General features: G+C 46.0%; 1 protein-coding gene and 1 pseudogene across 1 annotated transcript in view; both read left to right on the top strand.

Annotated features, from left to right (window-relative positions):
- Window positions 1-20261, top strand: part of DOCK5 (dedicator of cytokinesis 5) — a 228491-nt gene that overhangs the window by 155041 nt on the left and 53189 nt on the right. Inside the window, exons 22-27 of the mRNA XM_075556494.1 lie at window positions 1135-1269; window positions 4925-5036; window positions 5759-5829; window positions 6664-6770; window positions 8660-8796; window positions 12510-12605. Of these exons, the coding sequence (XP_075412609.1) occupies window positions 1135-1269; window positions 4925-5036; window positions 5759-5829; window positions 6664-6770; window positions 8660-8796; window positions 12510-12605 (658 nt within the window). The remainder of the gene's footprint in view (window positions 1-1134; window positions 1270-4924; window positions 5037-5758; window positions 5830-6663; window positions 6771-8659; window positions 8797-12509; window positions 12606-20261) is intronic.
- LOC142455011 (cytochrome b-c1 complex subunit 2, mitochondrial pseudogene) lies at window positions 2545-3814 on the top strand (annotated as a pseudogene).

Here is a 20261-nt window from a genome sequence, read left to right as displayed (position 1 = left end):
CTCTGATCTGCTCCCTCAGGTCCCATCACTGGCCCCTTGTGTTCTTTTTTTGGCTCCAAACAAGGGAAGTCTTACGTGTATGTGGATGAGATCTCAGAAATACGGTAGAATGCAAGAGGGATCCGAGAGTGCGGTGGGTATGGTGCTCCCTGACCTGGAGAAACAGCCGTGGTGACAGGCTCCTTCCATCAGTCCTTCCTCTCTCTCTGATCGAATCTGGTCCCTGGATCTGTATCATAAGAGACCCCAACACAACGCTCTGGGGGAGTTGTCTTCTAGGTTCACTTGTAAGACTTGACGAATTGTCCATGTTTCTTTCGGAATTTTGATAATGCTGGAAAAACTCACGAATGCCCAGCAGTGAAGTTCAAGTTACCCAGGAACATGTGACTAGCGCAAAAACGGGGTCACCCCAGTCTGCAGACTCTGGAAAGATGCAAAGAGCCATCTAAAACCCCGGGCAGTTTTATCGGGTGGGGGTGGAGCTTAGAACGATGGTGTCCCTGTGAATCAGATTGAGTTCTTATGTTCCCGTACTTAATGAAGTTTTCATCCAGCTCTGTGTTACCAGACTCTGGCTTCCTTTAGAGCAGTGGTTCTCAACCTTCCTCATGCCGTGACCCTTTCATACAGTTCCTCATGTTGTGGTCACTCCCACCATAAAATTGTTCTCGGTGCTACTTCATCACTGTCATTTTGCTACTGTTATGCATCGGGCGACCCCTGCGAAAGGGTGATTCGGCCCCCAAAGGAGTCTCAACCCACAGGTGAGAGCCACTGCTTTAAAGATAAGTAGATTAGACAGGCATAGCTCCTCCCTCTCACGCAGCCACCAGAAATGTCCGCCTAACCTTCCATGGCTTAAAATATCCTGTGGCTTCAATCTCTCCAACTCTATTGTATTGGAATCTTTTCTTTCTTTCTTTTTTTTTTTTTTTAAGGAAGGAAAGTTCTAAGCATTGAATGCACATGAGGAAACTAAATTGCAAAAAAAAAAAAAAGTTAGCTTCCCAGTTCAGGGCAGTTCTGGAAGAGTCCATCTTTCTCCCAGGTTTGTGTGCAGTGTAGCCTACCCTGAAGCTTACAATATCATTTGGCCTCATTGACTTTTCCCCTCTTTCTCATCCTTTCCAGGAAACTGTCCAAGGTACTGAACTTTTATGTGGCTAATGCAGAAGACTCTAGCAAAACAGAATTGCTTTTTGCCGCTCTGAAAGCCTTAAAATACTTGTTTCGCTTCATCATTCAATCGAGAGTCCTCTACCTGAGGTAATGGGGCTGCTCATAAGATGTGTGTGCTGTCAGTCCTGTTCCCCTTCCTCCACATGCTCGTCCACAGCGCTGGCAGCTGGGTCTAGGGATTGCCAGATTTCTGAAGGTCAAGGTGGCCGACGAGTGTATCCGGAAGATTGACATGAAGTCCCTTTCCCTCAGCAGAATGCTAAGACAGAATGACATCAGGGAGTCTTCATTAAGGATCCAGGTAGCTTAGGTGTGCAGCTTTCAGAAAGCGTTTGGGATGCAGGTGCCAGTGCCATGTTTGCTTTGGTACCCCAAGTGGCTCTTCGTCCATGTTGAGTGTACAAATGTAGACTCATGAGCTGCTGGTCGTAGCAGAGGGAGAACAGTGACAAGCGTTTGGGGACGACTTTGTGGCTTAGCTACCCAAGGAATCAGATGAATCTGTTTGGATTTCTAGTGTAACTCCTCTATTAAAATTTGAAGAAATCCAGGACCAATTCAAATAGACGATAAAGTGAAAAAACATTACTCATATGTTTCCAAAAGAATGCAATGCACACTTGCTTCTTTTCCTTATGCATGTAATAAAGAGTAAACCATCTGTGTTCTTCAGTGAGAATGGACAACAGACAGTGCTGACTTCGAATGCTCATGGGACTGCAAATTCTTCAAGGAAAGGAAGTCAGCAGGGATGTGGGTGGGGAGTTCCTCAGGTACCGGGCCTTCTGTTAGTGAGTTGAGGCAAAGAGGACAGGTAAACCTCATAAAGGAGCCCTGCTAGCATAGTGGATAGGCATTGGGTTTCAATCCGCCAGGCTGGCAGTTCAAAACCACCAGTCCCTCCCCAGGAGAAAGATGGGGCATTCTACTCCATTAAAGAATTTCAGTCTGGAAAACTCACAGGGGCAGTTAGACTCTGACCTGCTGGGAACCGACTTGATGGCGAGTGTTGGAATCGACTCGGTGGCGGTAGGTTGGTTTCTTTGGACGGCCTCATTTGCTGCTGCAGGGGTGATGGCTTCCAGCTGCGCTGCTTCCATGCTGGAAATACAGACCTTTAGGAGAGGGAGCGTGGCCTTCCAGCCAGCCTCCAGGACCCCAGCCCACTGCGATCGGAACGGAGCGGCTATTATTTGTGCTGGGGCTGTATGTACAGATTCGGAGCCTGCTCTTGTCCAGGCAGCTCCTATCTTCTCAGCCTACTTGGCCGGGCCCTTCCTCCAGGAAACCATCTTTTAAAATAAACCCTTGTGGGCTTTCCGGTAACCTGCCAGTGACCGTGGACCACAGCAAATGTGAGTTATGAAGCTGCTCACGAAAGCCGCGACTCTCCCGAGGTTTTATTCCCTCAAAGTTTCTCCCAGAGACAAAGCCTCAGGACCTGAGTTTGTCAAATTACCAGGTGGGTCAGTGATTGCTCCCTGGAAAACTACGCCCCTGCGTCCAGAGTTGGCTCATTCATTAAAGCAGGCCATAGATGGGAGGACTCCCGCTACTAGGGAGCCTCTCGTGTGCTGCGTCTTGCATCCAGCTTGACTGCAAAAGGCGCTTCGTCTCTCAAGATAACCTGTGGACTTGAAGCCGTGGGTGGTGAATTCAGTGTGACAGCAACAAGAGAACATGTGGCCTACACTGGACTGCATGCGGGATGACGTTGACATTGTAATGGAATTCCTGCTCAGTGTCTCAACAGCACCGGATTTTCGACGTTGGGAGGTAGCTGCCCGTCAGCCTCAGCTAAAGATCGACAAAGCTGCGGCTTTCCAGGATCCGCAGGCATGCGTCATTGAAAATTTGCATGCTGCAGCTTACAGGAATACCTTGCAGCTTACGGGGGCTCGTTCTTTGTATTGCCCTGATTATAGCATGTGAAAAGTGACATCAGAAGAGGTGCACCCCTATGTCCAGAACAGTTTTCCGAGCGCAAGAAGGGCTTTGATTGGACTCGGTGTGAGTCATCCTGTTCTAAAGCAGGGGGCTGAACAGTTTCTCAACATGCGGGGCGGACTCGGTTTATCTGGTGCAAAGCCCGTCTACCGTGGAGACGGAGCTCGGGAACAGCATGGAGACAGTCTGCTACCTGCTGTTCCTGTCGCAGGAAGTGCAGCAGCCAGTGTATCAGTGTTCTCCAGCCTGTGCTCCGAGCAGGGCCACCAACACTTTATACCAGGCTGTTGCCAAAGGCATTCACCAGCCATTGGATATTTCTGCTTCTAATGCCAGTTACTCACATTCCAGACTCTGGGAGTTGCGGTCTCACAGGCTGCAGCTGCTGGAGATGGGATCAAGGCTGCCTCTGACCAAACGAACTCCATCGCTCAGGGAAGCCTTTGTGATGCAGTTCTCCAAGCTGCATACTGAACGTCAGTGGAGTCTTGGTGGTTTGCTGAATGAAATGGGATTCCAGGCTTGAGTCGCTGGTACCTGTGTGCCGCCAACCACAGCCCTTCAGCAGAGGGACGCAGTGGCTGCCACTGATGTCAAGAATGCTGCGGGGAAGTTTGTTTCTGGCAAAAAGTCAATGGCAACAAGTGGAAATGTGGGGCATACACCTTTTGTTGATGAGTTATAATACTGGAATACTAAACATTTTCTTGAGCCATAGAAGCAAACACATGAAAGTTTAAAATGTCTAATATAACACTTATCATCGTTTGTTTTCTTCTTTCAACAACCTGGAATATCTTTGAAGCATGAATGTGGTAATTATTCCTAACTAACCTAAAGTCAATAAGATATTCTATTTAAAAAAAAAACAACCCTTGTGACTCTTGTCCTAAGATAATCTTTAAACCTTAAACCACAAGTATCCTCTGAAGTCTTTTTAAAAACCAAACAATAGTTTAATATAAAAGCCAAGCGATAGTTTAGTAAAGGATGTCTACCTTGAGCCTGGGAGGGGATGGTGCCTATAGAGGATCAAAAGATTAGCCTAGAGCCTCAAGGCCATTGCGTTTACTTTACCCACAGAGCCACACAGCAGGAGGAGGGTAATGGTGTTGCGGCTCAAAGAATGGAAGGAGTCAATCACTGAATGGTTCATGTAGACTCTCTTGAATTCAGCGAATGTTCTGCTATATCCATTCTCAACAACAGAAATAAAAAGTGGGTTTCCTAACAAGTGAGATGTTGTAGAGTGGATTCCAACTCACGTATGTCATAGGAGACCTGTGTTCCATGGGGGTTTCAATGGCTAGTGTTTTTGCTTTCTCCGCCCCCCACACACACACCCAGTTTTTCTGAAGTCGATCAGGCCTTTCTTTCGAGGTGCCTCTGGGTTGGCTTAAACCCGAAACCTCTAGTTGACCACAAACCAAAAGGTCAAACCCAATACTGTCGAGTAGATTTTTACTCATGGCAACCTTATTGGACAGCACAACTGCCCAATGGCGTTTCTGAGACTTTAAAGCTTTGCAGCAGAAGACCCTTATCTTCTCGGAACAGCTGGTGATTTTGAACCACCGGCCTTTTGGTTAACATCCCACGGCACAACCCACTGGGAGCACCCTAACTAGAGTTTCCAGCACCTTAGACACCATACCTTAGAGCATCCGATTACTTCTCCTCCCGTGAGTGGAATGGCGAGCATGAAGCATGGGGATTCTACCATTGTTTAGTCAGAACACCCATTTTAAAGTATCTCGTGAGCTATTGGGCTGATTTCCCTTTTCCCTGTGTTCAGATTTTACGGCCAGAGTGAAGACGGAGATGAATTCAATAACTCGATCCGCAAGTTATTTCTCTCTTTCAATATGCTAATGGACAGGCCCCTGGAGGAAGCTGTCAAGATCAAGGTCAGCATGGCAGAGTCAAGATTAACTCTTGAGTGCTGGGGGGCGGGGTGGGAAGTGATGTCTCCCTGAGACAACCCTGAACAGCCTTTGGAGGGATAGCTTATTTACTCTTTCGCAGCAGTTAGAGGAAATAAGAAAGACATATTCTTATTTTAACTTTTATGTACAGTGAGTTTTGCAAACGTCAGCTCATTAAAAGCAGACTGTATTTTTGACCCCCCCCCACCCTTGAATGTCTGTCGTGTCCGCTGTGAACTCAACGTGTGGATCCGAATGCTGTTGCAGCAACGAATGTTTCTGTTATTCTTCTGAGCCCCCCCCTTCCTTTCCAGAGATGTTACTGTCATCTGCATCATCATTCATCTTATTTTATTTTTTCACATTTTCACACTGACAAACCCTAAAAACACCGACTGGACACTATCGCTCATTCTTCTCTCCATATGCCACCATTGTGAGGGACACCTCGGGTATGGAGATGGAACAGCCGTGCTCCAAAGGAGGGATGCCTGTTGGTAGCAGGCATCTGTCCCCGCCTGCCTTTTAGGGACAAATTTCTGAACAGATTCTCTGTGGTGACATCAGTTTTCATTTATATTGAAAGGACTTCTGGGTCCAGGTCTCTCTTTAAGATCCATGTGCAGCCGTGGCTCCTTGAGATCAAGTGCAGTAAATTCTGCCTTGGTCCTCCTGCGGGGCAACGGACTCTGTTTCTCTTACAGGGAGCAGCTTTGAAGTACCTTCCCAGAATCATTAATGACGTCAGACTTGTGTTTGACCCTGCTGAACTCAGGTAAGTGGCAGAAATAGCTGACTTGAACTTAGCCCAGAAGCAGCTCCCCTGCTAGGCCGGGCTCCTTTGAGTGCACATGGACAGAGCACCTTTTGTGCTCAGCTCTGCAGAGGACGTCAGAGAAGACACCTACCCTGCCCTTGAAAGGAGGCTGCTACTTTCCCTGGGGAAACAAGACTGGCAGACATAAAATTAGCGACACAAAGAAAGTACATAATAACACACTTCAAGCCTTACACCTAAGTACCCCAGGAATGCAAACCCACACGGTGACCATCTGGAGTGGAGTTAGCATTTCAGAGAAGTCGGTTGCTAAGATACACCACACCACACCACACCATACCATACCATAGCACACCACACCACAACACCCTACCAGTCACTGTCCAGCTAGTTCCAACTCATAATGTCACCTACCCTGAGCCCCTCTCTCCCTTGTGTGCAGAATACGGTGGTACTTCATAGAGTCTGAAAGCTAAGACCGTTTGGAAACAGATCACTAGGCCTGTCTCTAGAGACGCCTCCCAGTGGGTTTGAACCACCAACCTGTGAGTTAGTCGTCAAGCACACAACCATTTGTGCCACTGCAAGCACCCCTGATGTAAGGTGGCTCTCGGAGATGGCGCAGTTTCAGAGTCCACGTTAAGGCGAGCCCTTTGCATGAGCAAGGAATGCCGTCTCCCTGTCACTTCCTAGACACAAACTTTCCAGCCACTTAGGGTTTTCTAGAAGGATTTCTCAATGCCCAAAGCTCAAGTTCAAGGGGAAAGGGGTCCTTGTGGAGGCCTGGTGCTGGCAGGTTGAAAACCGTGATCCCGGTGCTTTCTTTCCTAGTGTGCTCTTCTGCAAGTTCATTCAGAGCATTCCCGACAACCAGTTAGTTCGGCAGAAACTTAACTGCATGACCAAGATCGTGGAGAGTCAACTCTTCCAGCAGTCAGGTAGGGGTCCTCCCGGTCTACTGCCGCCTGCAGTCAGTCCTCCGCTTGCTTCCCGACACAGCCGCCACTCACCCCTTCTGGATGTTGTTTTATTTTATGATGACAATAATGCTAGTTTTCTGACATTCCTCCTGAGACACTGGTTTGAAGGAGAAGCCGCAGTCAGTTCAGTATTTTCATGAGCTCCTACGGGGAGCCAAATTATGTGTTCCATAATATTTAATTAGAACCACCGGCAGGTGTGTTGTTAACTGCAGGTTTTATTTTCTCCTCAATATTGGAACCCCGGAAAGTTACAGTCTTTTAAAAAAAACAAACTAGTTTTTTAAACAATTCCATCTTCTTCAACCTGTATTTCTTTAGTAACCCCAAGAAAACAAGCTTGTTTAAAACCAAGGGAGATGGGGCCAGTGATGTGCTGGAACCCACTCATACTGACTCACTAGAGCTAATTATCTCTGCACTGAACTGCATGTTCAAGGCTGTCAAGCTGACCATGGTGGAAATATTTACACTGTCAAATTGGCCACACCGTAAGTCTGAGCTTTTTTCAGGAGAGAGCCAGCCTACAGCATCCTGCTGGCAGAGAAGGGGCACATGGAGTGGAGAAAACCCTGGATCTGATGAAATGCTTGTCATGTTATAACTATAGTCCAGCAGGTAGCTACCAAGTCTAAACTGCTGCCTGCCTGCCCCAAGCTGATGAAGAAGAGGTCAATTATGTGGTTTCCCCAAAAACCATACTCGCTAGAAGAGAATTGCTGTGGGAACTATTTTTGGATGTGGGAACTTCTTTTCGTGCTAAGTCTTTCACACACTTGTTTTGGTACCAGATTGGGGGACCTCAGAATATAAACTCATGTTGTGCATATTGCCGGGGGATTGCGAAAGACCAGCCGGACTCCTTAGAAACTGGAGGGAGGGGAGGGGGTTGTTGGTGGGAAACCTCGCCTTGCCTTGGCACTGACTGCTTATGTAACTTCAGACTAGTACGTGTCCTTCTCTGAGTCTCAAGCTTTGTTTTGGTGGAAAGAAGACTCGAGCTAGATTGTATCTGCAGTCTCTTGGCTCTGGTGGCTTCTGACTCTTATGAATTTATGGTTAGAAATTCCACTTGTTCTGAGGACACCATGGAGGAAGAGCTAACGCCTTCCGAGAGCTGGTCAATGCTCTGAAGTAGTAAACGCAGTATTACTAAGCCTGTTAACAGTTCTCTGATGATCTCTGCTTTTCAGAATGCAGAGAAGATAAATGAGGTAATAAAGGTAGGGTAGTGGAGCCCAGTAGAAAATATACTCTAGATAATTCTAATTAGCAAAAGTATTATCCCTGCTAATAATCACTTCTGTTAGTGTCCAGCATATCTAGGACCCCCTTGTAATAATATTTTCAATTAGTGAAGATTCCCGGAAGGAAGACATAGGAGAGAAACAATACCTTCCTGTGTGTAGTCCACATGCCTGCCAAGACACGGACAGCGTTTCTATAAACCATGCTGAAATATATTAGTACAGCGTAGTATTGATTGACATTTCATAGTACATTTTCTCTATTAGATAAAAAAACTTTTGGAAATACTGTGTCACTTGCCTGGTTTTATTCCTTTCATGTGCCGTAGCTTGCAAGTATCAGGTTGGCATTTAACAAGCACAACACAACTCTGATGAGATTGTCAAATGCTTTTAAAATACTGCAGGAGTGATTTTCTCTCTCTCTCTCTCTTTCTCTCTTTAAATCAATTCCCATTCCTAAAATCCTGTGCTGCTCTGTGGCCTGGAGGGCCAGCACCCTACAGGGCTGCATTCAGGGCTTGGGCTATGAGCCCAGGCCCGCCACAGGTGAGGCTGCACCTTGTCCGGGTCATGAGCAGTCTGCATCTTCTTTCCCAGAGTGCAGGGATGTGCTGTTGCCCTTGCTCATAGACCAGCTCAGTGGCCAACTGGACGACAACTGCAGTAAGCCCGACCATGAGGCGAGCTCACAGCTTCTGAGCAGCATCCTGGAAGTCCTGGACAGGAAGGATGTGGTGAGTCGGATCGTCACTGATGCAGAGCAAGGGGATTGGCTGTCCCTTTGCAGAGGACAAGAAGGACTCCTTGGCCTTCAACATCCTCGGGGCTGGGCCCAGGCAGTTTAGCACCTAGGTGCTGGTGCAGGCTGTGCCCAATTGTGAGCTGATTCTAGAAGCTTCTTTTGGCTAGGGCCTCCTCTGCAAGTCTAGGCCCAGGAGATGTCTGCTTACTGCTTGGGCCTGCTATGGGCTGGGTTTATGGCTCTCCCGCGTTTTCCACCCTAGACAGCCCATGAGATCTGAGCCCTATTTGGACTTTTCCTCCTGTTTTGCAAAAACAAAATCCTCCATCCTCATCTACCTCTGGTGTCAGATAGTGTGTTGCAGATATGCCAGGAGCTTCGAAGAGTCCTCATCTGACACTCATCTTTCCTTCTAGAAAAACCCCCATCAACTTCACTCTCATCCAGGCGATTCCACCTCACAGCGACCCTGTAGGCCAGAGAAATGCTCCTGTGGGCTTCCAAAGCTGTACACCTCCAAGGGAACCAAAAGTCTCATCTTTCTCCTGTGGAACCACGAGTAGCTTCAAACTGCTGACTTTGTACAGCCCAGCTCAAGCCCAACTAACCCCCCAAGGGGTCAGAAATGATATCATTTCTTTGCTTGCTTCTGCTCTCTGACCTAGATGCCCGAGAAAACATGGAGCTGAACCTACCCAGATCTAGCATTTCTAGAGAGAGCGTGGTTGGCGTAGCTTGTTGCACATTGAGCTGCTAACTGAAAGGTCAGCAATTCAAACCTGCTGGTTGCTCCTTGGGGAAAAGATGAGGCTCTCTTTTGCCATAAATATGAAGTCTCAGAAACCCGAATGGGCAGTTCTGCTCTGAGAGTAAGGAGTTCTGTCCCACACTGGAGGCTCTGGAACTCTGCAGAATGTTTTCAGTTGAGCATTAGATGGCTGAGGGGGCGGGGGGATGGGCATCTTTCCCCAGACCATAGTCAGCCACCCCCACAATGGTTACATGCGGAGCAGGACATCTCACTTGCTTTTTGAGTTTTTCTTACTTGAGACGACGACGGGTGTGTCTTTAGATCCCATGGTGTATTTATGCCAGGTAGATCGATGGAGTCCCTGGGGGTGGTAAAAAGTCAGCATCCTTGGCTGCCAATCTAAAGGTTGGCAGTTTGAGGCCTTCCAGAGGAGACTTCAAAAGAAAGGCCTGGTAAAGAACCCCTGAAAACACAGCCATAGAAAACTGCCTCGGAGCCCAGTTCTCTGACCCCCAGGAGCTCACCAGGAGTCAGACAGCTGGGTTTGGAGGTAGCATGCCCAGCATTTTCCGTGTAGACGGCAGGGCCCTTCCATGTACTCACCATGCTGTGCACCCACCGTCCCCACCTCTTTTCAAGGTCTCCATCGGTGTTGCCGAAGGGTACGAAGGACGCCTGTGTCTTTTCCCATAGGAACCTTGCTCGCTCGCTTTTCCTGGTCTTCTACCGTTGGCCAGAGCCTCTCTCCCCTTCACCACTTGCTTGGGTCCTTCTGTGTGTCTGCGATCCATACCTCTCCCACAGAAGCAAAAGAGGACCATGCCTTTCTGTAGTCCCATTCCCCTCCTCTGGACTGACCTCCTGACATCTGCTTACTTGGTTCCATTGTTTATTTGATATTTGTAATTATAACGCTTTTTACCTTTTGCATATGCGCATTTAGATAACCCTCATTAAAAATTTGTTTTAAATTTTCTTTCCCAGGGAGTACTGTAATCAGGGGTTTTATTTCCTTACCAAGGATTTTATGTCAAATAAATAACATGAGAGTTTTGTGGGTTTGTTTTTTTTTTAAGTGCAAAGCCTCTTAAGATACTTAAAATAGTAAAATGACGCTCCCAGCCCTGTAAACTGGACTCGGTAAACTGTGTAGGTACTCTGCCTTGCGTGGGCTCCAGATGTCTGTGAGCCCCGAGTGTGACCCAGACGTAACTCTCAAGCGAAGGAATTGGGTGATTTGGTTTCTGGTCCCCAGACGACCTCTGGGCAGCTGTGAGTCTGGAGGCAAGTCCTTTCCTCTCTCTGTGCTTCACTGTCCCACTCGGTGACATGCCAGCATTGCTCTCAGTGGCCGTGGGGTCTCTCCCGCTTCTGTCAGGTTGTTAATTAAGCAGTCCTGTTTTTTAATAAGCAATATCTCCTGCCTGGGTTCTTAGCACACAGAAGGACTATTCAGAACTTCTCAGAATGGCTTATTTGTCTTTAGATGCTAAGCAAGGAAATTTCATTGGTTTATTTTTTTTGTTTGGCTGGTAACGTTTGCTTTAATGAGCAGAGACATTCAAAATTATTGTTGTTGGAATCATGTTGAAGTACTAAGCTCAATATTTTTCTTTCTTTCTTTCTTTCTTTCTTTCTTTCTTTCTTTCTTTCTTTCTTTGTTGATGGTTGTGTTTTGTTTTTGTTCCCCTCCCCCCCCCGAAACACACATCTTGCTTCCTTCTCCTTTGACTCCTTCTATAATCAAGATTCTAATTACTGAGAGTTGATTCTTCCCGCCCTGGTGGCACAGTGGTGAAGTGCTCAGCTGCTAACCAGAAGGACTGGTGTGTCCGCCCTGCAGCTGCTCTGTGGGTAAAAGTTGTGGTGGTCTGCTTCTGTGGGGGTCCCAGCCTGGGGGTAGTTCTACTCTGTACCCATAAGGGGGCTTATGAGTTAGAATCGCCTCAGCAGGAACAGGGTTGAGTTGGGGTTTTTTTGGATTCTCACTCAGAATTCTCTCTTCTGTTTCTACACTTCTCTCTTTTTCTCTCTAAATTAGCCACATTCTTATGTGTGTTCCTAATTGCCCTGTGTAACAGGAATCTGCCCCGGTCAGGCATGAGCGCCTCATGCTAAAGCAGTGGTTCTCAACCTTCCTCATACCACGACCCTTTAATACAGTTCCTCATGTTGTGGTGACTCCCCAACCATAAAATTATTCTCGTTGCTACTTCATCACTGTCATTTTGCTACTGTTCTGAATCTGATATGCAGGATGTATTTTCAGTGTGACAAATTGAACATAATTAAAGCATAGTGATTAATTAGAAAAACAATATGTAATTATATATTGTGAAATATTTATTTCTAATTACAAGTAAATGGAATTTTGTCTTGAAGCATGATGTAGCACAGATAACAGTCTCAATATAATAACAGTAAACTACATTGCTGCATTTGCAACAATATTCGTAAAAAGCCAATATCAGTGGGAAGGATGAGATGGCTTCTTTCTCACCAAGTCAGCATATCTGCATGTGAGCAGACCCGCCTGGAGATGGATAGAAGAGTGATGTCTTATTTTCCGATAGTCTTAGGCAACCCCTGTGAAAGGGTCGTTCGACCCCCCAAAGGGGTCGAGACCCATAGGTTGAGAACCGCTGCGCTAACAGTCCCCCCAGAGCTGAGTTGATACCTATGGTGAGCTCTCACTGACCCAGGGGACTTGGGCACATTGGGAGACATCCTTCCTCCGCACACTGCATCCATCTTCCTAGTGTGGTAACTCTTATTCGAAAGCGTTTGGCCATGTTGCCTATTGCCTCATGAAACTAGTTTCCTTTGTGGGCTAGGGATTAATTGCTAAGAAAGGGTCAGAGCTCGCTCCCAAGGGAAAATACTGCTGCCCAAGATTTCTTTACGAAGTGAAGCCAAGTGGAAGAAATGGTGTGCGTTCTGTGTTTCCCCCACAGGGCCCCACCGAGATGCACGTACAGCTGACCATGGAGCGCCTGCTTCGGAGGATCAACCGCACTGTGATCGGGATGAGCCGACAGTCCCCTCACATTGTGAGTGTCCCCGCAGGGTACCAGAGCACCACGGCTGCTTCTCGCTGTCCCACCCATTGAGGGACCAGAGCCCTGAGATGGAGTCCCCGGAGACTTTCTGCACTAAGTGCCCCGTGTGGCACATCTACTTCTGGAAGGGATAATAGGATCTAGAAGTTTCCAGAGACAGATCCAAGAGCTCCCTGACTGGGAGGGGTGGAGGTGGGATGGGTGGAGGGCACATGGTTGTAACCTGGAGCAGTTCTTGGTCCTGGTACTGGTATTCTGCTGCAGGGAAACCTTCCGCCTGACTGGTAGAAGGAGCGATGGGAGGAGAGTATACCAGGTCCCCATGAATACGAGGTGTGCAGATCCATCCTGAGATCCTCAGATGTCTGTTCTTACTGAGGTTAGGTAGACAACCCGCTGCAGTATTCAAGCAGAGACACGCTCGGCAGGCCTCCTGGGAAGGCTGATCACGTGGCCCCCATTCGACCTAACGTGTTTGACATATGTACTGATATTAAGGGAAATGCAGCAGGAGACCTGACGGTGTAGTGGTTGCGTGCGGGGCTGCTAGATCCGCGATTCTAAATCTCTAGCTGCTCGAAGGGAGAAGGGAGGGGCTTTCTCCTCCCGTAAATCGTTACAGTTGGACAAACCCAGAAGGGTTCTACCCTGCCCTGTCAGGTTGCTGCGAGCTGTCATCTACTTGATGGCAGTGTGTTTGGATTCAGAAGGAAAAGCCAAGCCTGTGAGATCAGGCAGTGGGGCGTTTCGGTGGCTGCGTTCCGCATTTCCTATATTGTGTCCAGTGCCTTAGCTCTGCTTCTCGATTAGTGTGCTCTGTTCTGGATCCACTCTACCTAGAGCAATCCTAGGGATGGTTCTGATAGAACCAGCAATGGCGGAAACGGCAGCAGTGGTGAGTATCTGACAGTTAAACTGAACAGTCATCCCCAAAAGTGCAGCGATGACGCCCATTACTACAGTTTTTGAACAAGGAAGCCTACGAAGAGAGGATATGAACCTTGGCCAAGGTTTCCCAGCCGCTCAGGGCTTGAATTGGAGTCTGGACTCGAGCAGCCTGGGTGCAGTCTATGCGTTGTATCAACCATTCCCATCCCCATGCAACTGCCCCGGTGGCTTCCGACGGTGTCCCACCATACCCGGGCTCAGGCTCCTGGTAGATCCATTCTCCCTCTCACATAATTTCCCCACCTGGGTTTTAGCTTGTTTATAGACTTGTGCCCTGCAGAACCACACAGCAGGTCCTCCCTTCTGGTTCCAGGGAAACCATGCAAACTGTTGCAGACCCTGCTTCACTAGCAGGAGCCCCCGTGGCTTCATGGGTATGCGCTGGGCTGCTAACCACAGGTCAGCAGTGTGGCACCACCAGTCCTAGCAACCCATGGGGCAGTTCTGTTCTGCCTTCTAGCATCTCTGTGAGTCAGAGTTGACTCGATAACAGGGTTTGGCTCTTTGGTCTGCTGCTTCATTGTGCCAGTGTTGGGTAGCCTCTTCCCTGCCATCCTGGCTAAAGAGTTGCCGATACGGAATATGATTGAGAGCGGAGGCCACAGTGGACAGGCCAAGTGGTATCGTCCTCAGGGGGAGGTAGGGGAAAGAAAGTGGGTGTTAACAAGCCCAGGGGCAAGGAAGCAACAACTGATCTAAAATCGATGACAAGGTGGGTGTAGAATTCCTGGTGAGGATTGATCAAGTGCAATGCAGCCAAGAGGAATTAATGAAAGCCGAATGAAGGTCGAACATGATAGTGGGACAAGAGGAAAGTAAGAGGAAATAGAGGAAAGAACTAAGAGGCAAAGGACCTTTATAGAGGTCTAAATACAGGCATGTACATATGTAAATATATATATATATATTACTATAGGGAAATATCTATTTACATATATTTATATGTTAAGTATTGAGGTAGCAGACGGACATTGGGCCTCTACTCACGGACTCCCTCAATACAAGAATATTTTGTTCTAATAACCTGCCATTCCGTGATATTCACCTTCCCAACACAATTGTTGAAGACAAAATGGGTGCATAAGCAAATGTGGTGAAGAAAGCTGACGGTGTCCAGCTATCAAAAGATATAGTGTCTGGGGTCTCAAAATCTTGAAGATAAACAAGGGGCCATCTGGCTGAGAAGCAACAAAGTCCACATGGAAGAAACACATCAGCCTGTGTGATCATGAGGTGTCCATGGGATCAGATATCAGGCATCAAAGACCCAGAACAAAACATCATATCATTGTGAATGAGGGGGAGTGCGGAGTGGAGACCCAAAGCCCATCTGCAGACAATTAGATGGTCAAAGAAAGAGAGGAGCCAGTCAGGTGCAGTATAGCACCGACAAAACATACAACTTTCCTCTAGTTCTCTAATGCTTCCTCTCCCCCCACTGTCCCCCAACTATCATGACCTCAATTTACCTTACTAATCCCGCAAGACCAGAACATGTACACTGGTACAGATAAGAGCTGGAAACACAGGGAATCCAAGACAGATGAACCCCTCAAGACCAATAATGAGAGTAATGATACCAGGAGGGGAAGGGGAAAGTGGGGAAAGAAAGGAGGAACCAATCACAATGATTGGCATATAACCCTCCCCTCTCCCCCAGGGGGGACAACAGAAAAGTAGGTGAATGGAGGCAACAGTTGATGTAAGACATGAAAAAAAACAAATGTATTACTTATCAAGAGTTAATGAGGGAGAGTAGGTGAGGGAAGGAGGGGAAAAAATGAGCTGATACCAAGGGCTCAAGTAGAAAGCAAGTGTTTTGTGAATGATGATGGCAACAGATGTACAAATGTGCTTGACACAATGGATGGATGGATAGATTGTGATAAGAGTTGTAAGAGTCCCCGATAAAATGATTTTAAAAATAAAATAATAGATAGGTAGAAGATCAATCCAGAATGACTTCCCCAAGAAGGTAACATTTGGGCAAAAACTTGGGAAAGGGAGGTGCTCGCCAGGGCAGCGTCCTTCGGTGTGTCTTGTCAGAATTCCGTGTGTGTGAAAGAGCCAGTCCAATAAGAAGAGAAGGCGATGGCTTCAAGTGAAATGCTCTTTGCTGCCTTAGAACAATATTACAAAATATTACGGGAAAATGCAGCTCTAGCATTAAAACAGTAGAGTTTAGCTGGGTGAATCCTGGGTCTGCATGGCTCTGGGTGGTGCAGACTGTTAACCTGGGTGGCTGTTCATTGAAAGGTTTGAGGTTCAAATCTCCCCCCCCCACTCCCCACCCCCCGAAGGACCTTAGAGGAAAAGTCTGGTGGTCTGCTTTAGGAAAAGCAGGGTTCGAGAAGCATGGAGTGACGTGCTGTCCACACACAGTCACCTATACATCAGAGCAGACTTCACGGCAGCTGAGGGGGTGGGGGGTGCCCTGAGTCGAATGGCCAGTGAGACATCTGAGGATTGAGGGCACATTTGTATAGGTATAAGGCAAAATGGGATATGCGCACGTGTGCGCGCGCGCACACACACACAGATAAATTCAAAGCTCTCCCCTTCAGAGTACTAGGATACTTGTCAAAAATAGTAACTTGTTAACCCCAAAAAAGAAGGTGAGGAAAATTGCAAATCTATGAATGACTCTGTATCTCTGGGCCCTAATAATATTGTCATTGATTATTTATGCAAAAGTCAGAAGCTTAACTGTTCTGTCTTTTCAACTATCGGCTGTTGGAGGCTAAGAATGCACTAGGAGAGAAAAACAGTAGGATCACTTACGTGCCTAAAAGTAGATGCTGAGAATGTTCTTAAAAGTAGCTTTACTTCACTAACCCTTTTATAATTTCCTGAAAGAACTGCTGTTTACCTTGTTTGTGCTTCTGATTGTTTCCATGAGGTTCCCAGTTTGTGAAGCACAGGAGTGGATGCATGGAGATAATGCCGGTGCGAGGGTTCATAGAGGATGTAGGGAGGGGTGGGAGTGGAGAAGGTGAGGCAGAGATGGGGAGTCAACAATGACTGCCAGATTTGGGAGGGAGCACTGGCACTGCTTGTGGTGATGAACATTTAACCACGGAAGTGTATGATATGTGAAAACTACTGAAGAAAAAAACCTGATCAATGGTTACCATGGTTGAAGGGGACAGAGTCGTTGCTTAGGGGCCTTGAATGGCGGTGGTGGAATAATTTGGAAAAAGACATCAATAATGTTTGTGCAACATGAAGAGTGTAATCAATGGCCCTTAATTATACAAGTAGAAGTTGTGGAATCGGAAAATGTCTTGTGTATATTTTTACCACAATTAGAAAAAATATAATTATATGAATAACAATGGGTACAAAGAAGAAAATGTTATAGAATTGAATATGGTGACAGTTGTACTACTCTTCTTGATATGACTGAATTAATGAATGGTTGGGAAAAAATCTGCTGACACACTGGATGCAGCCTAGCAATCAAAATGATACAAAGGCATTTGTTGATCCACTGGGATATCCTGAAATTGGCATATTCCTAGAGTATTTTAGAAACATTGCTTATAAAAAGAAAAGACACTGAGTGGACTGTCAGTTCTGTGGCCACACCATGTTCGCCCGGTGTTCCAAGATTGTACACGCAAAGGCGCGTTGGAACCTGGTGGCTGTGTAACTTTTTTAGTCTATGTGAACTTAAGGTCAGATGTCTCAAGAAAAGTAAAATGAGAACATTAGAGAGAGAAATATGAGAAGTGAGCAAAAAAATGAGGGCGAGACAAACATACACACATTAAAAAAGAGAGATGCAGAAAGAAAATACACATGTTTACTCCTGATGGTCAAGAATAGTTCCGTGACAGAGAGTCCACTGATAAACTATGTCAACTCAATGAAAGGGGAAAGTTCTGATTCTCTTTAGAGATGCCAAAGTGATCAATAGTAAGTTTAACATTTGCTCCAAATTAAGACTGTAAGCAGACCTTTTTAACCTGAAGCCATCAGACAACCTAAGACTTGTAGTTAATAAAGAGAAGAACCAAGGCAAGATGCTTCATCTCAATACTATCGCTTAGCACTTTCCTATAATTTCTAGCCCATGTATATAAGACAAGAAACAGATGCTATGTGTAAATGGTGAAAAAGAGAGATAATTATTATCATTATTTTTAGAAAAAACAACTAGCAGCTATAGGAAACCCAAGAGAGCTAACTGAAATGTTACTAAAGCAAATTAGTTATTAAAGTAACTTGTTTCAAAATAAATTCCAATGGATTTTCTTTTTTTTAATGTTTGATTTTTAGTCTTTTATTCTTTTAAAAAATCATTTTATTTGGGGCTCGTACAACTCTTATCACAATCCATACATCCATCCGTGTGTCAAGCACATGTCTGTACATTTGTTGCTATCATCCTTTTCAAAACATTTTCTTTCTCTTTGAGCCCTTGGTATCAACTTCTCATTTTTTTCTCCTCCCTCTCCCACCCTGCCTCCCTCATGTCCCCTTGATAATTTATAAATTCTTATTATTTTTTCATGTCTACACTGACCAGTGTCGCCCTTCACCTACTCTGTTGTCCGTCCCCCTGGAAGGGAGTTATAAGGAAGGGAGTTATAAGTAGATTATTGTGACCAGTTCCCCCTTTCCCCCCACCTTCCCCTTCCCCTCCTGGTATGGCTACTCTCAATTTTGGTCCTAAGGGGGTTTTCTGTCCTGGATTCCCTGCATTTCCAGCTCTTATCTGTACCTGTGTACATGCTCTGGTCTAGCCGGATTTGTAAGGTAGAATTGGGATCATGCTAATGGGGCTGGGGGGGGGGGGGAAGCATTGAATAACCAGAGAAAAGTTGTATATAGCAGCAGTAACTATTCAGAGATTATAACAACAGAAAGGGAAATTCAAGAGATTTTTGTACATATAAGCATTTCATTCTTTGGGGGAAAGTAAAAACTCTTAATAAATGTTACTCAGAAACTTAATTGACAACGAGGAGAAACATGCTTGCGTTCTATTTCACGCTGTGCCCACGAACTGAACTTCAGAGGGAATGCAGCCATCGTGTAAAATAACCATAAGGACGCTTGAAGAAAATATAAATAAATGCATGCGAATTTTTAGGATGATGAAAAGGAACTCATGGATGTTTTTAAAGTGAAAAGAAAACAAACTATGGAAAGAACGCTCTTTACTATGTTAAAATGTTTAAGCTTCTGCATGATATATATGTGTGTGTGTGTGTGCCTGTGTGTACATGTGTACACACACAGGCAAATTAAACAGCAAGCACCAAACTGTAAACAGGAGTTGCAATTTATGTGACAGGTGGCTAATAGCCTGAATATAAAAAAAGCCCTTTCAAGTCACTAAGGAAAAGATAAGGTATTCATTGGGAAATGAGGAAGGACAATGGGCAGACACCCATATGAGAACTCAAAGACCTGACCAGTAAGCAGGAACAGGATTTTTAGTTACGAACAAATGGAAGACAAATGAGTCAAGAGTGAGATTAAAAGAAACTGCACTAGCCAGAATCCACAGAGACCTACAGACAGAAATGGGCTTAGACACTGGGGGAGCTGTAAACTATGATCATGTGACAATACAGGTGGAGCTTCAGTACAATAAATTTGCTTTGCTTTGTACCCGGAAATTATACTTTTTTTTTAAAACGAGAGAGACTAATTCAAAGAGGGATTCCAGGACAGTCAATGGACAGTCATTCATGTGTAGGATGCCATCCCTCTGTCCCAAGAGCAGCGTCTGTTTATCTCCTGTGTGCCACATTCATTGAACATTCTCGTAACTGTGAATATAGAAGTATGGTTCTTCTAGATAATCTGCCCTCTGGCCAAGGATTCAAATCTGTTTGCAGTAGGAAAAGGTACATTAACCACATAAGAATATAAGAGAAGAGGTAATTGTCCTCACAGATTGAAAGTAGATTCTTCATCTATATATTCATCCACCTTCTTTGAGCTAAGTCCACAATTCCACATGCATGGCATCCTGGGACTAAACGACTAAAGGATTCTCACAGTTCCCCCCTCATCCCTCCACCCCCCCAAAAAAAACCACATGTCAAGTCAGTTCTGACTCCTGTTGATTCGCAGGGAGTTAGAGATGTAAAACTCGCGTGTGTCAGCGGGGGGGGGGGGGGGGGGGGGTTAGTGCCCAGCCTTCTCTGCTCCTCCGCTCTTGCTTTAGCTATTCTGAGCCTTGGCTGCATAGTGGGTTGTGCCTTTGGCTGCTACCTGCAAGATCAGCAGTTTGAAACCACCAGCTGCTCCCCAGGAGAATGATGAGGCTTTCTATTAATCTCAGAAACCTGCAGTTCTACCCTGTCCTACAGGATCACTGCGAGCCAGAATCAGCTCAATGGCAGTGAGTTTGGAGTTTCAACTTTCTCCCAAATTCACATTTGCTTCATCGATAAAGTTCATTTTCTCTGTGAACTAATATACTGTAACTCTGTCTCAATCAAAAATTGAAAGCCACAAGTTGGTACATATCTAAACTGATAACCTAGTTAAGAATTTAGAATTAGCGCGTAAGCTTGATTTTAGGATTCCACGAAACCTAACAGCTTACAGGATGAATAAAGCCGTCCAGAGACCTAGAAGGTGGAAGTTGTAAGCAGAAATAGCAGTCTGATCTCTTGGGAACTTAAGAAGGTAGGATGTTTGGGAAGGCCGCTGCATAACTAACGGGATGGCAATTAC

This window comes from Tenrec ecaudatus, chromosome 8 (genome assembly GCF_050624435.1).
Source record: "Tenrec ecaudatus isolate mTenEca1 chromosome 8, mTenEca1.hap1, whole genome shotgun sequence".
Lineage (NCBI taxonomy): Eukaryota > Metazoa > Chordata > Mammalia > Afrosoricida > Tenrecidae > Tenrec > Tenrec ecaudatus.
The sequence above is the reverse complement of the archived record's forward strand: the minus strand, read 5'-3'. Positions and strand labels throughout refer to the sequence as shown.